Raw genomic sequence first — 14389 nt, 5'->3', positions numbered from 1 at the left:
TCTCAAATATGCTCAGAAATGGTCAGAGGAAAATTCACTTGGCCTCCTGCTTTAATGTGTTTTTCTCCAAGAGTGTGTGCAGAAGCAGAGTTAATGATTCCTACAAGCTCAGTCTGCCTCACCCTCTCAGTTCTGCAATACTTGCTCGGTATTTTTTTTCAAGGGAATAACTTTTCCTGCTCGTTTATGACCCCAGATTGCTGATCTGACCCCATCTGTAATGCGATACTGAAACCCTTCAATCAGAACAGGGATATCTGTGTAGCACCCACAGAGATTAACAGAAAGTTCAGCTCCTTTGAATTCTTCCCCTAATCCTGCCAGAAAAAGAATTTAACATCAAGAGAACAATAAAGTAACACAGTCAGCAATGTACAGTTACCCTGCAACAAGCTTTATGGACCGACCTCATTCTTGTCCTTCCCTCTGCTTCATATCATTACGTATTTTACCATGACAGAGTTTGAAATTTAAGCTCTGGGTCAAGCCTGTCTGCAAAGTTCACCAAATCTGGTTCTCAAAACCAGTCAGAATTATACAGTTTAGGAAACTTAGAATTTTGCAATTCAAATGCTTTTCTGTCAGAGAAACAGAGTGTTTCTATCATCTTCCAATTCCATCAAGAGTAAGCAGAAATAATAGACTTTGTTGTATCAAACGGACTCTATTATTTTTATTAAACAGTGTTACACATACAGGTTAATTAAAAAAGCTACAGTTCACAAAATATGTGCCTCTAGCTAGAAGATACAAATCTAGGCCAATTGTCATTATATCTGACGATGTTCAGTCACTGTAAAGTTTTACAGCTTATTCTCAGATATACAAAAACACATGCTTTGTTAAAACGTTCAGTACAACTCACAGCATTCTACTACACAGCTTCATATAGGGTTTTAGTGCAAAAGGAAGTACAAATATAAAAATACTGAAGTTTGAATTAAAAAAAAAAAGCAGGAAGTTAGAGATGAGTGTCTGCTATAGGTATTCTTCTAAGCTCTACGATCTGGGAGTTCGCCATGCTGCCGCCATCCTGGCTGCCGTGGCAAGAATCATTATCACTGACGCTGAGACCTGCACCTGGAACACAGAAGCCAAAAGAAGGATCAGTGAGAAGCACAGAAATGCTCATTCCACCTCCTAGTATGTAGCTGCTCGGCTTCACTCGCATTATTGAAATTCTTCCCTTCCCCACAAGAATACAGCAAGTTTTCCCTTCCCGGTCAACAATTCCAAATTCACAGTCTGTAACTCCACTGACGTAGTTTCGTACCATCCAGATACACTTTTCCATACTTCCACTGTCAGTCATTTTCATTGTCTCAGTTAACGGCACAATAGCTATTCAGAGGTTGCCTTGAAATCACAAAAGTGTAAAGGAAGGCTTGGCTTAGACTGGGTTCTTGGTCTGACTGTTAAAATCTGCTATTTCCAAGAATTTCTTCACAAAGAATTTTTAATCATATAATTTCCTTGTTAAAGTGTAATTCCAGCTGTTTTAATACGATTGCAATTTCAACATTAGAAAAGACGCTGTCTAAATATTCCTAAACCCACATTTGGCTCAGGCTCGTGTATTGTGCTTTTCTTCTGTAGTGAGAGAATATGAGACTTGGGTTTATGGAGACTTCCAAGACATATCTGGAAGAGACCTCAAGAGGCCACCTTGTCCATCCTTTTACCCAAAGAGTACTGCTAGCAAGTTGCCTCCTTGTACTTTTGCAGTTGGATTATTCATGTGAAGGTAGTTCATTTTCTGAAATGTGCATTTTTTCATACTACTTCTTCATGGAGTATCTGTTGGAAGTATAAACTTCAGTGTGCCTTAGGTCCTTCTGTGTTTGCATTGCAGAATAAATTAAAAACAAAATACAAAGCTCTTGTTAGGCATTACAGCGCTTGGGCTTCAAATTTATTCAGAACTGCACATCAATGTAATTAGGTGTGATTTCAAAACAGACTAATGTCAGATATGATCTTCCAGCAATGTCATTTACAAATAGCCAAAAGCTAGGAACCTTATTCCATTTGGAGAAAAGTATCTGATCCGTAGCTACATTCCGCTCAGCGGAGTTACAGAGCAATGACATTTGACTCAACAAGCATGGTATCCTGGGACAGGCAAGGATTTATATTTTTATATTAAAAAGATTCCTCAGAAATTCCTATCAGCTGTACAGCGGAATCTGCTTTTTCCCTCTTAGTTGACATGCCAGGCTTTGGCTTGCTTGGCAAAAAGTAATTTCAGCTTTTGGAGCTCCTAATTTTTTATGCCTCCAATTGCTCCACTTCTATTAATTTTTTCATAACTTTCCTCCTGCAGAGTGGAAAAGAAGTTAGCAGAAGGGCAGAGTGGTCAAAGGGAATGAGGATGCTCACTTGCTCTAAGAAGTGAGGCTGAAATCTTGAATGTGGAGATGGGTTTAGAAAATAGAACAAACTGCAAGGTTGGAGCAGTGAAGAGACCCAGGGGCATAACTACAGTGAAACAGAGTTTACTGGAAAGAGCCTCAAGCTAGTGGAGACCTGCATAAGACTTTCCACTCTGCAGGCTTTCCAGAATAGATCTGGTCCAGGTACGAGGGCCTTAACTCATCAGCAGTGCTGCACAAACACAGCGTGTCGCATCCAGGCAGAAAGTGGGATTTCTGCACCATGATCCTTCTCACATCCAGGTCTGGAGTTTGGGTAAGTGAAATGATGCTGGATTTATTCACATCTGCTAGTTTACACATGCTGTTGGGTCTGCATGACCCAAAGTCTTTACAGACCAGGGATTACTGTCAGATATGACAAGAGTAAAGAGTTACCTGATGGACGGAGATATCATAAAAAAGACAGAAACATTCTTACCTATGACCTTGAACAAGCAAGACATAATTGCTTGCTTGCCATACTTGCTCATCTATAACGTTACATGCATTTTTGAGCTTTTCTTTGAATCATGATCCTATTGACTAAGCTGTTAGAAAGTCCTGTTAGAAAAACAGCAATTGCATCAGGAAATGATTTTTTTTTCTTAACCTCTCTCAAACTGTTTTAGAATAGAAACATGAGTGAAATAATGGTAATAGAGAAGGTAAATCAGGCTATTATATTTACCATTTGATGACAGAAGAATAAGGTAGTATTTGTGAAGTAAAGGAGATACTTTAAATGGAAGAACATAAAATATTTCTTATATAGCATCATTAGCATTAAAACTTATGCTCAAAACTTTCATCTAGGCTACAAATGGTACAGATTTCAAAAAGGAAAAACATAAAATGACTGAAGACATTTACACCTATATTATAAAAAAATTTCTTTGCATATATTCACAAGCAACCATCTTCAAATGCTGGAGTAAGAAAGATACTTCTCTTGAAGATGATTACACTGCAGTTGTTTAGTGTGGGCTTCTTTGCGGAATCTAGTGGTGGTCACTGTGCAAAGATGAGATACAGGAGACACCAGACTAATCTGGTGTGATATCACATATATTCCTGAATGTCACACACACACACTTTGTGCAAAGTTAGAGGTGATTGTTTTGGGTTAAGCAGTTTCTTATCAGGACCTTGATACATCTGAGGTTGAAGTGGTCTACCTTGGCCTTACAACCGCCTCCTTCTCCTGCTGATCCATGGGCAAGTATTTAAGAGCAGATCCTTTTTAGGAATGAAAACTGAAATGTAACCAGGATACTGAACTACCAAACAACTGGCAGAGCAGGAAGGGTAGGACTGTTTACATGGTGCTGTTTCATAGAGTTCATAGGTCCAGCTTGTTCCCAGATCACAGCACAATTTAAACACAGGCATGTCCAAAAAAGTAGGTGGATGGTGGATAAGTAGCCAAGAGTGCTATTTTTTTCCACAGTTTGTGAAGCAATTATTTCAAGAAGAGTACAAAAGAAAATGCGGCCTTTTCTTCCTTTTGTATCAAAGGACTATCTCTAAATTGAAAAGTCACGGCTTGCTTTGCAAAACGAGCAAGATCCCTCCAGTGACATCTACTGGTTGCAACCCTTAATCAGCACATTCCAACACTCGGGGAACTCCAGTTGTTATCAGTTAATTGACAATTTAATTAACGATTTAATCACAAATTTGCACTACAACATTTTAAGGGAGATGGAGATTGCTTTGTAATTACAGTATTCATACTTGTAGGGATTTATTATTTATCTCATGAGCACTTACATCTTACTTTTCTAAGTCACTCCTGAATTGTATTGCATGTGTAAAATGTACTAGACATAAAATTAATATGCTACATAGACAAAATTTATTTCTTCCGTTAGAGCCTTGACCCTACAGACATGAGAGCAACAGACATCCAGACTTCTAAGAGGAAAGTTCAGATTTGATTAGAAATGCTTCCTGGATCTTACGGAGTCATGTTCAACATCCAGATGTTAGCAAATTTGTGAGGAATCACAAATGAGCGGAGGAGTGAATAACAGACTTCCTCCCCTATTTCTGTGAATGCCGCTTCAGAATGGGGAGAAGTAGCAGGGCACAGGCAGCAATCCAGCACTTTGCTGCCATCCAGCATGGATCTGTTTTGTAAGCATAAGACTTGTCTCCAAGCCTTGGAGAGCAGCTTGTGGCTTTGCCCAGATTCTACCTATTTCTGTTCAACTGGATCCCTTTTTTAACTACTGAAACCTATCCAACATGTAAAAAGTCCTTAGTTCTTACTAACCAGGAATCACTTTTATAGTGGGCTTTAGCCTAAATTACTGGCACCCACATAGTACTCTGATATCGACCTGGAAGGTGAGAGTCCCATTAAATTGTCTAGTAATATAAACCTTACAAAAGAAATCACAGAGACAAATGAAATCTAGTCCAAAATAACAGCATTTTTTAAAGTTAACTGGAGCAATTAACAATAAGTAATTAGTAAATGATTACTCTTTCCCAAGAAAGGGTAGAAGCCAAGCTTTTAATTCGTTTTAAAAGCCATAAATGAAATAAAGTAAATCTTCTAAGTCAAACTGATTATCATCCCGAGGGGAAAAAAAAAAAAGTTTTAGCATGTATCAATAGGCAGAACATATTCCTAGATTCTCTTTCCTGCAATAATCTTACATAATTTCCCTCATAAAAACTGCCTTGGAGCTTACTAACTTTCCAAAGGCTTATCATGGCATAACAGAGTTACATGCTGTGGGCACAATGAATCCTAATTATTTCTTTCTATATGGGAATGAGCATATTTGATGGAAAGGATAAATTCTCAGAGGCCAGTGTTTTATGACACAGGAAGACCAGCTTTTGGATTTCTGGCACCAAATAAAAATGCTGCTTCCATATGATGTGAAGTTTGCATAAAGCAAGCATAAAAGCTGGCCAAGAAAACATTGTAAACTGTACATTTTTTACCCAGCAAGAAATGCAGTTGGGTGCCTCACCTGATGCAGTCTGCATTTCTGGTTAATCTGTAATTAGACTCAGTACTCAGTATTAATGATTAGGACCTGAGGGCTAAGTGCATAGTTCTACAACACATTTCTTTAGCAACAAGGCCAGCTGTGCCAACGTAGCTATTTGCAGATTGGCATCGCAAGCAGTAATGTACCAAACTGCTGCAAGTTTAGGGAGAAAAAATGCTGTGCAGGCTTGATTTTTTCAGCCTGCATCGTTTCAGTCATTTGGTTTACAGCCACAAACGCATTAATATCACTGAGAGTGGCAAACTGCATTGCAAGGGTGGGGCATGAGGGCAGGAATGAGATTTTTTTAGCTTTGCTGACAGCAAAACAGATCCACGAATTATACCCTAATTTTCACTGATCGTGGCTGCCAGATTAGGCCTCGGGGCTACAGACCATGAGCATAAAGAAAACCTCAGACTGCTCCAAATTACATTAGCACAAAGGACAGATGAAGTGTAAAAAGGCATAAAGACATTTCTGCATATCCCTCAATTAGTGTGGATCCTCAGCCAACCTCTAGATTAAGAGCTAATGTTTTAACATAGCTAAAACAGAGCTCAGTTATAGATTGACAGTTTTAGGGAATGACAAAGAATGAAGGTTTCTGCTTCTGGTTACCGTGGGTAAAACTCGAGCAGTAACAGAACCAGCTTTCGTATTTTGCCACTGTAACCTGAAGCAATACCTTGCAGTTTCAGAGGTGACAAAACAGCTAATGTGGTGCAAATCACTTTCCACCTACTTTCCCAGGAGCTGGGATGAAAGAATTCTCAATCTACTGAAATAAAGTCACCTAAACAGGCTAAGAAGCACTTCATAAAGTAGAGGACTAACAGTGTGCCCTGAAGAGAAGGTAGCAAGAGGCAACTCGACTGCCCAAACATTTCAGCCCATTTAAGAAAAAGGCTGCTGGGCGCTTGGTTGCTGACTCCCATTTACTGTCTTTGAGCTGCTACTGGTTCCCTTCACCAGCTGAGCTGGACAAAGGCACCAAGCTGTTAGAGTGGAGTGGAGAGGAGCAGCAAGGGAAGAGACACAGAAGGAGAGGAGAAAGAGGAAGAACTCTGACTACAGTTCAGCAAACACTTAAACAACAAAAGCTTGTACTGTACAAATCGAGAAAAAAAATCCCACTTTCTATCACCTTTTACCACTTTTAACTGCATCCATGCACTTCCCTCCCTTGTATCAGAGGCACTTTGATTCCTTTAAAAGGCACTGAACTGGACTGGAAAGCAGATGTGACTATTAAAAAAACAAAACCAAAACAAAACTGTGTTTCTTATTTTTAGTAAAAAGCACTTTTTTTTTTTCACTTGAAGTCTTTGTTGAGCTACAGTTGAGCTCTATTGGAGGCAGTACCTAACAAACATTTACTTTGGTGGTTAGAGCTGCTCTAGCCACAGCTCTCCCCCTTCAGTCTGGCTTGTTCAGACGTCTGTGGGGCCGGAACCAGAGCAGAGCACTGGAGAGGAGCACTGGTTGGGCTTAGAGATAATCCCTTCCTCCCCTCTGACACTGCTGAGGGCAGGCTTCAGGCAAAAGAGTCAGCGCTGCAGTGGAACAGGTGATGCTTGCACTAGTAATGCGATCCAAAATGTTCTCTCAAACCACGCCCTGAGTGCCTGCTTAAAACCCTCCTCATTCAGAAGGCTTGTAAGAACAATTACAGCAATTATTAATAAATAAATATAAATGGCATTCACAAAAATTTAGGAAAAAAAAATCAAAGTTGGTTTTAGATCTGACTCTTCTAACAGGACAGAGTCTAACTAAGGATTGAACTTGAAGATTTAAATAAAAAACCAAAACATTAAATGCTGTATCAGGTTTTGTTGAATTCTATCAGCCATGAAGTTTAACTGCTACTGCTGCCTGCTAGACTGGCCTTTGACATGATCACACATGACTTAAGGCTTAGCTTTCCACACACTGTGGAGTGTTTACTGCAGTGAATAGGCCAACCAGTATCAACTGAGCTGCTTAAGACATCAATACACTGTGGTGGATGAAGGGAGTATTAAATACTGATGTGTTAAAATGTACTAGTTAAAAATCTTCTGAATTCTCTGGTTTCCTTTAAGATATTCAGACAGTGGAAAATGAAAGATAAAGTCAAAGGTACATACCTGGGTACCTACAGGGTTTGCAAATCTAAGTTTATGCATCCAGGCTTGAAAGTCTTGCCCCAAGCCTTTAACATTTTATTACATAGCAGCAGATTGCAAACAAAGTATATGTAGGTTTCAAAATATCCAGGTAAAATAATACAAGAATACAAATTCTGTGACAATGTGTATAAAAACTTGTTTTTCTTAACACTGCTTCAGTTATTTATTGTCCAATTAACTTCTCAATCAAAAGAGCTTTCTGCAATGGAAACAGTCCTAAGAAATATAGTAGTATGATTAAAACGGCTCCTCCATTAGCAAAATTCTCAGGCTTCCATGGAGGAAGAAGGAAAGGTAACTCCTGAAATTAGCAGCAAGCTGTCACAGCACTTTCACCTGCTAATTTAGCCAATATCTTGACCTTGCCGTCTTGAAGGCTCCATGGTATTCCAAAAGATCAAGCAAATGCCCTCCAGTCATGTGCCTGAGTACCTTACCAAGCTCATCCCTTTGTATTCCTCCTGGTGCCTGGGGCCGTGGGCTTGGGTGGTGTGTGCCAGATCTTACCAGTGACATTCTTTTACCTTGTCATCTGTTATCAGGTGTGCATTTATTCAGCCTAAAGCCACGCCTTGGCTATCAATTTATATTATCATCTCTATCATCACTTCAATGACCTGAAGTTTTGCTGGTGGGCTTTGGTGAGAGAGAAGATGAGCAATACTTAGCTGAGAACCCTGAGGGCAAAGAGTGGCATTTTGAAGACTTGAACTCCAGGGCAATTGAGAGGAATCTGATTAGAAAGGACTTGTTTTACAAGCGTATCTTGAGTGTGGGCACCTAGAGTGGCCTCCATCCCTTGTGTTCTCCAGCAGCTTTGTGAGCTAATCAAGTTGTCTGTTGTGCTTGGGCAGAAGTTCAGGAGTTTAACTTTCTAGGGTAGAACATTTTTTCAAGCCTAAATGTGTATCTGGCATGGAGAAATATAAATATTTTGTTCTATACTTTTAGGGAGAATCAGTAATTATGAAATAGTGCTATTTCTCACAAATACACATCTAATAAAGACATGTAGAATATATATATACCACATGTATGCACTTAAAAAAAAAAAAAAAGGAACAGAAGATAAGACCACCAATGGCTTGGTGGAGGCAGTAAGTTAGTACTTAAGTATTTATGGAAAAGTGTTCAAGCCTCCAGTTTGTTGCTAGTTTCTGTAGGTCTGTTTATCATCATGACTCAAATGGTATTTTTTCAGATTATTTTTCTTTATTATTATAGATAGTCTGCACAGTATTTTTAGCTCATGGAATAATAATTGAAGCCAAAACAATTTTGCTTTAGATTTTCACTGGTAATTAGATTACATTAACAGCAACTGAATCTCATGGAATGGTGACATTGCTAGAAGGAAGCACAGAGCAGTCTTCAAGAAATGAGAAGTGTCACTCACCAGTCTTTAAAGCAAATATCAGGTCATCAAATTCCTGTGATTCCTCATCAGCAACCAGCGAGCTGTTACTAAATCCTCCAGAAGGGTGGAAGACATTGCCATTTTGTGGACTCGGCGTGAAGGCAGCACTAGCTTGACTGGCAGGCTGCAAGGAAGCCCTCTCCCAGTCTGCTGGCACCTTTAACGAGTTTGAAGAGACACAGTAAGGAAGCACAGTAGGGAAAAGTCCAGTATACATATAATTTACATCATTATTTAGGATCCTTTCTTGAGATAACAAATTAGAACCTATTAGAATATATTGGAACCTATGACCAGAGCTGTACTTGAGGATATCTGTAGCCAAGCATTCTGTGATTTCTCTAGTGAAGCAAAGGGAGGAAAAAAAAAAAAAGCCCAGAATTTGATTACAAGTCATTTAACCTCATGCATGGCCTAGCTGGTTCTGAAAGTTAACATTTCCCTATTTTCCCTATTTCTGAACACTAGCTTCTAGTATAGAAAAGCTTAAATTAAAGCACTGAAATGTTCCAGTCAAAATATTCCTACTCATTCTTATCACTGCCACTTCCTCTACTAGATCCTGCCTCTCCCTTCTATAACCCAACACAAGCTTTTAAGTAAGCTGTCAAACTTTGAACATGCTGTTTTGCAGCCCAATAGTTTTGATATTTTTGTAAAATTACATCTGCAATAATTTTAAAGTTGAGCTGAAAGACAGAATTTCAGTTCATGAAAAAGGGGATTTTTTGAAAATCTATTTCCTCCCTAATTATGATGAAAAATCAAAATGCCAAACTCTAAGGAAAAAAAAGAAAGTGTATTTTAGGACAATCAAAACAGATCTGGGAGGGAGGAGGGGGGTCACTGTTCATCCACAACTCTGCACGCAGCATTTTGAGTGCCTGCCACACGGAGCTGGGAAGTCATGCTGCCCAGTAAACTGGGGAGTCAGGCATCACCTCACATGAGAAGATGAGAAATTTAACAGTATGTCATGGGGCAGCTGAGAAGCATTAGCATCAAGACAAACCTACAGTCAAGCAGACAGAGAAATGGGCAAAACAGCTCACAGGAACAGGAAACCAGGCCCTCTGGTTTCCACCAAAACCATTGCTGGAACTGACTTGTTCCACTGAAATATTTCAATCCAATTATATCAGTATTTTTCAAAAAGAGATGTTAGAAACATTGCAGTTCCAACTGATTGCATATCATCTCTGCAATTTTGCAGAAATTAGGCACAGCATGACTGTGGAAAATTAGAGACTTAAAACTCATCCAAGACCTAGAGTAAACTGAAAGAATTAACTTAGCTACTTTTGATAGCCCTGTAACCAACATCCATACTAAACTGCAGACTCAAGTTGAAAAAGTGAAATTCTCTAGATGGGATATTACAAGGTAATTTTAAGTCACAAGAACATTACCATGGCTAAGGATGGTGAAAAGAAAAAAAATCAATATCATGCAGAATTTCAAAAAGCAAAACAGAACAACAGCATTAGCAAGTGGTCATTTCATTCCTGTGTATTCCACTTAAATCTCCATTACACTTGTAATATCGAGGCCAACGAGGATGGACCAGGGTTACCTCCTCCATGGCGCTGATGAGGTTCTGGGTGGATTTGCTGATCTCTCCGCCGGCAGGCGGCAAGCCGCTGCCGTGCGTGAAGAAGGCAGAGCCAGCCGCGGTATGTCCATTCATGTCCACAGTGTAACTCGCTTTCACAGGACAGCAAAGCTGGTTGTGTAGGATAAAATATACCACAAAGACATAAAGACCCTAAAATGCAGGGACAGAAAAAAGCACATCAGTGTTTGAAATGGAGGTGTCTTCGATCACACCTGGAACCTCGTCTCAGCAAGGTCCCGTATGCTGTAGCAGATGTCTCTCTTCACAGTAACAGGCAGTGCTTCATAGCATTTTGGTTAGTAAAGAAAGATGTCAGTGTCAATTAGAGATTTGGAAATTAAAGAGTAGGTTCATAACCTGAGGCCTCTGGCAAAACATAATCCCTCTCCCCCAAAAGAAGAGTTAAGAAGAAAAATTATTATTTGGTTGAACCCACACAGTTGCAGAGCAAAGCCAAGCTCACAACAACAGAAGCAACTTAAGTTTCATAGCTGTCGTAAGAGGAAAAATGTGAGTTATGAACTTCTTTACAATAGAAGTTGGCAACTGGCTTCTAACCACATTTTTTTTTGTTCTCTTATTGACCTGCTGGCTCTTTACATACTTGCCCCAGCTTCAGTCTCACGCAAACTGCATTGCTGCCGTCACAGATACCAAGGAGCAGTTATAAATTAGAATTGCTATGAGATCCACTAATTCAACACTCTTTCATTTGTGATTACTACAAAGGCTCCTACTGTATGTCTTTGCAATTCTTCTTTAAAACTTGCTAATTTTGACCTTTATGCTTAGCCAAGAAAAAGTATCGTAACGACATCTTTTGTTTGCATAGAAACCCAGGGACTGAACTTCTAAATATGAAATGTGACTTTCTCTTTTTGATCTAATTCTTCAATTGCATAAATACTGAGGTAAAATAATTAATTTCAATTAGTCGGACAACCAATTCAGTAATTAATAAAAACAAGGTTGACCAAGAGATTACAGAGAGAAGACTTCAGGGTTCTTCTTCATTACTGCAATACAATTAAATATGACATGTTTTTATAATTCCCAAGTACTCAAGACTCCCCAAACCAATTGTATTAAATAAAACAATTTATTAGAAAAGTGTCAATAGGTACGAAAGCAATAACTGGGATTAAAAAAAGGAGTTTCATCTATTATACCACTATTCCACTTCAAATGGAAACAACTTTGAACATAAATTGAGACTGATTCCTTTCCACCCATGCAAAACAGACAAGATGATGCACAGATTCATAGTATAAACATAGACAAAAATATATGACAACGTGGTCTGTAATAACAGTCTAATCTGAAGATACCCATAACAAGTCAATGCAATTCAATGTGATTTCAATTTGAGGTGGTCAAAAGGATATGGAAATAACCTCACGTACATCCTATAAAGTCACACAACTCTACATGTCCAGGTTTTTTCTTCTTTAAAAAACTGTGTTCTCTTTTTTTTTTTATGTTTCTTTTTCAGCAAATTGAAAAACAAAAATGCCAAAACATACTTTAAAAGAACATTTTTCCCACTCTTCGACATTATTGTTTTTTATCACTAAGATCCAGAGCACTGAGAAACTTACAAAGGAAACTTCTTTGTGATACATGTAAATACATTCCAAAAAACTGAAATACATGTTGTACTTAAGAAACACTAAAAAGGAACTGAAATATCCTTTCATTCTATAAACAAATCCAAGGATTCCCATGTAGGTCAAGCACAATGGGACCAGCAAATGGATTTTTTTTTTAATGCAAGTTATTTAATGGATATGAAAAGAGATAACAATTCTAAGAAGAATGGGTAGCGGGGACACTGCAGAATTCAGAGCAGCCGCTGGCATTCCAGCCTCTAAGGACCTAGCCATAAAAGCCACCTATACATTTTAAGTGGGTTCGTAGTTTTCGAGCAAACCCATAAGCTGAGAACAACTAACTCCATAATTTTGTCTTTCTGAACCACGGAGACACAAAGCACTGATACAGAAGGCCCATGTTACATCAGACTCTTGTATACGGCCCTCAGTGTGGTCCTGCTTCCAAAAGAAACAAACAGGGAAGAGAGTGCTAAAATTATCTCAAACTGGAGCCCTGTATGTGACAACGAAAAGAAAAAAAGGGCTATAATATTAGGGAATAGATACTTGATCACACGGCCACAGGGGCAATTAAACAGGCCCCCCAACTTTTGAAACCCCAAAGAACTAGGCATCTATTATTACTTGTTAGCCTGAGCCTCAGTGTCCTTCCTTTTGTGATTGTATTTTTGTTCCTCAGTACTTAAAATTGGAGTTATACCTGAAGATATGGAGATAAGGCCCACTGTAATGAGTAATAAAGTATTCATTGTGGTAAATGAACAAAACCAGACAGTCCACAGTCCATCCAGAAGTAAGATATGCTCAAACAAGTGAAGGTCAAAGCACAACATGTGCATATATGCATCAATAAGCAGATTCAGTGGTTGGATAACAGGTGAAAATTGAACTTGGTTAATTTTCAGTGTTTTGAGACAGTGCACCCAAGAGGTGCCTCATGTTTCACTCTTGCTGCAGCACTCATTTCATTAATCTAAATCTGGAGAGAGACTGACTAGATTTGAGCTCCAGAGTTCAAACTGTAAACTGACCTTTTCTATTTCACACTAATATACCCTTGATACAGGAGCTGGCAGTAATCATACAATAATTTGTCAGTTATCCACAATACACATTTTCAGTTAAAGACATTTAAACTCTATCTTGTCAGGCCAAACCTTGTCAGTAACAAGCAGCAGAGATACCGGTTGGAGGCATCAACAGTGAAAGAGCACAGGAATCTGTGCAGTACAATCTTCTGATCCCAGCAGTTGTTAATACTGGAAGCTGAGAAGGAAAGTCAGTCCATGTAGCTCAGTGAACTTCCACAGATTGATACATACTGGTGATGAGTCTGTTACCTAATGAGTAAATTGACTCTGGGAGGTTATTTTACTTGCTTAGGGACTGAGCAGTCACTGAGTTAACTGAGAAAGAAAAATTCCGAGTTTTACATCTCTCACCTTGTAAAGTATTACAGCACTGCATTCCAAACATAAATTTATGAAATTGTTTCAGTTATATCTAAGAAAGCCAACACTCCTAAGGCGCTTACATCAGTTGCAAAGGAACTGTATTGTTGGGTAGCAGATTACTTGCTTAGCTGGAAAAAGGGTGTATCCTTCTTTGACACATACTCCTACCAAGGTCTCGGGGGTCGAGAATATATGCTCTGTAGAGACGAATCACTAGGTGCCATCACTACTTTGTGTAGCATCCAAAACATGTCATGGTCTTATTCAGACTACTCTACTCTTCTACTAAAAACCATGGCAATTGCATTTCGAGATATCAAAATAAGGCAGATGACCCTTCCTAAACCATACAGAGTTGCAACAATCAACACTGTGATGCCATGGGTAAGCTGTATCGATCTCTGCTCATTTTAGCACTAGCAGCTACCAGATTGCTTGCTCGGAAGGAACACAGGAAGTACACGTAGAACACCCAGGTTGTATCACTGAACCACAACTTTCACAGTCAAAAGAGTTAGTTTTCAAAAGCACTAGTCTGAAAATCAAAATAGCCATCATTATATGCGATACTCATAATGTTCTTTTAACTTATGCCCTTAATAATTTGAAAATGGCCCTAAATAAAATATTATAAAATAAGACTGTTAGCATATTAATATGTGTTCCACGGGGTTTATTGTGAATGGGTTTGGCC

General features: G+C 38.9%; 1 protein-coding gene across 1 annotated transcript in view; it reads right to left on the bottom strand.

Annotated features, from left to right (window-relative positions):
- Positions 1–644: 644 nt before the first annotated feature.
- The window catches only part of ADGRV1 (adhesion G protein-coupled receptor V1), a 235298-nt gene continuing 221553 nt past the window's right edge, over positions 645–14389 (bottom strand). The window contains exons 89-91 of the mRNA XM_088519599.1: positions 10587–10778; positions 8993–9170; positions 645–1080 (exon numbers count right to left, since the gene is read on the bottom strand). Of these exons, the coding sequence (XP_088375725.1) occupies positions 962–1080; positions 8993–9170; positions 10587–10778 (489 nt within the window). The 3' untranslated portion in view covers positions 645–961. The remainder of the gene's footprint in view (positions 1081–8992; positions 9171–10586; positions 10779–14389) is intronic.

This window comes from Tinamus guttatus, unplaced genomic scaffold (genome assembly GCF_059628265.1).
Source record: "Tinamus guttatus ecotype Peru unplaced genomic scaffold, ASM5962826v1 Tinamus_guttatus_pri_ptg000062l, whole genome shotgun sequence".
NCBI classification, from domain to species: Eukaryota; Metazoa; Chordata; class Aves; order Tinamiformes; family Tinamidae; genus Tinamus; species Tinamus guttatus.
This window is presented reverse-complemented; position numbering and strand designations above follow the sequence as displayed.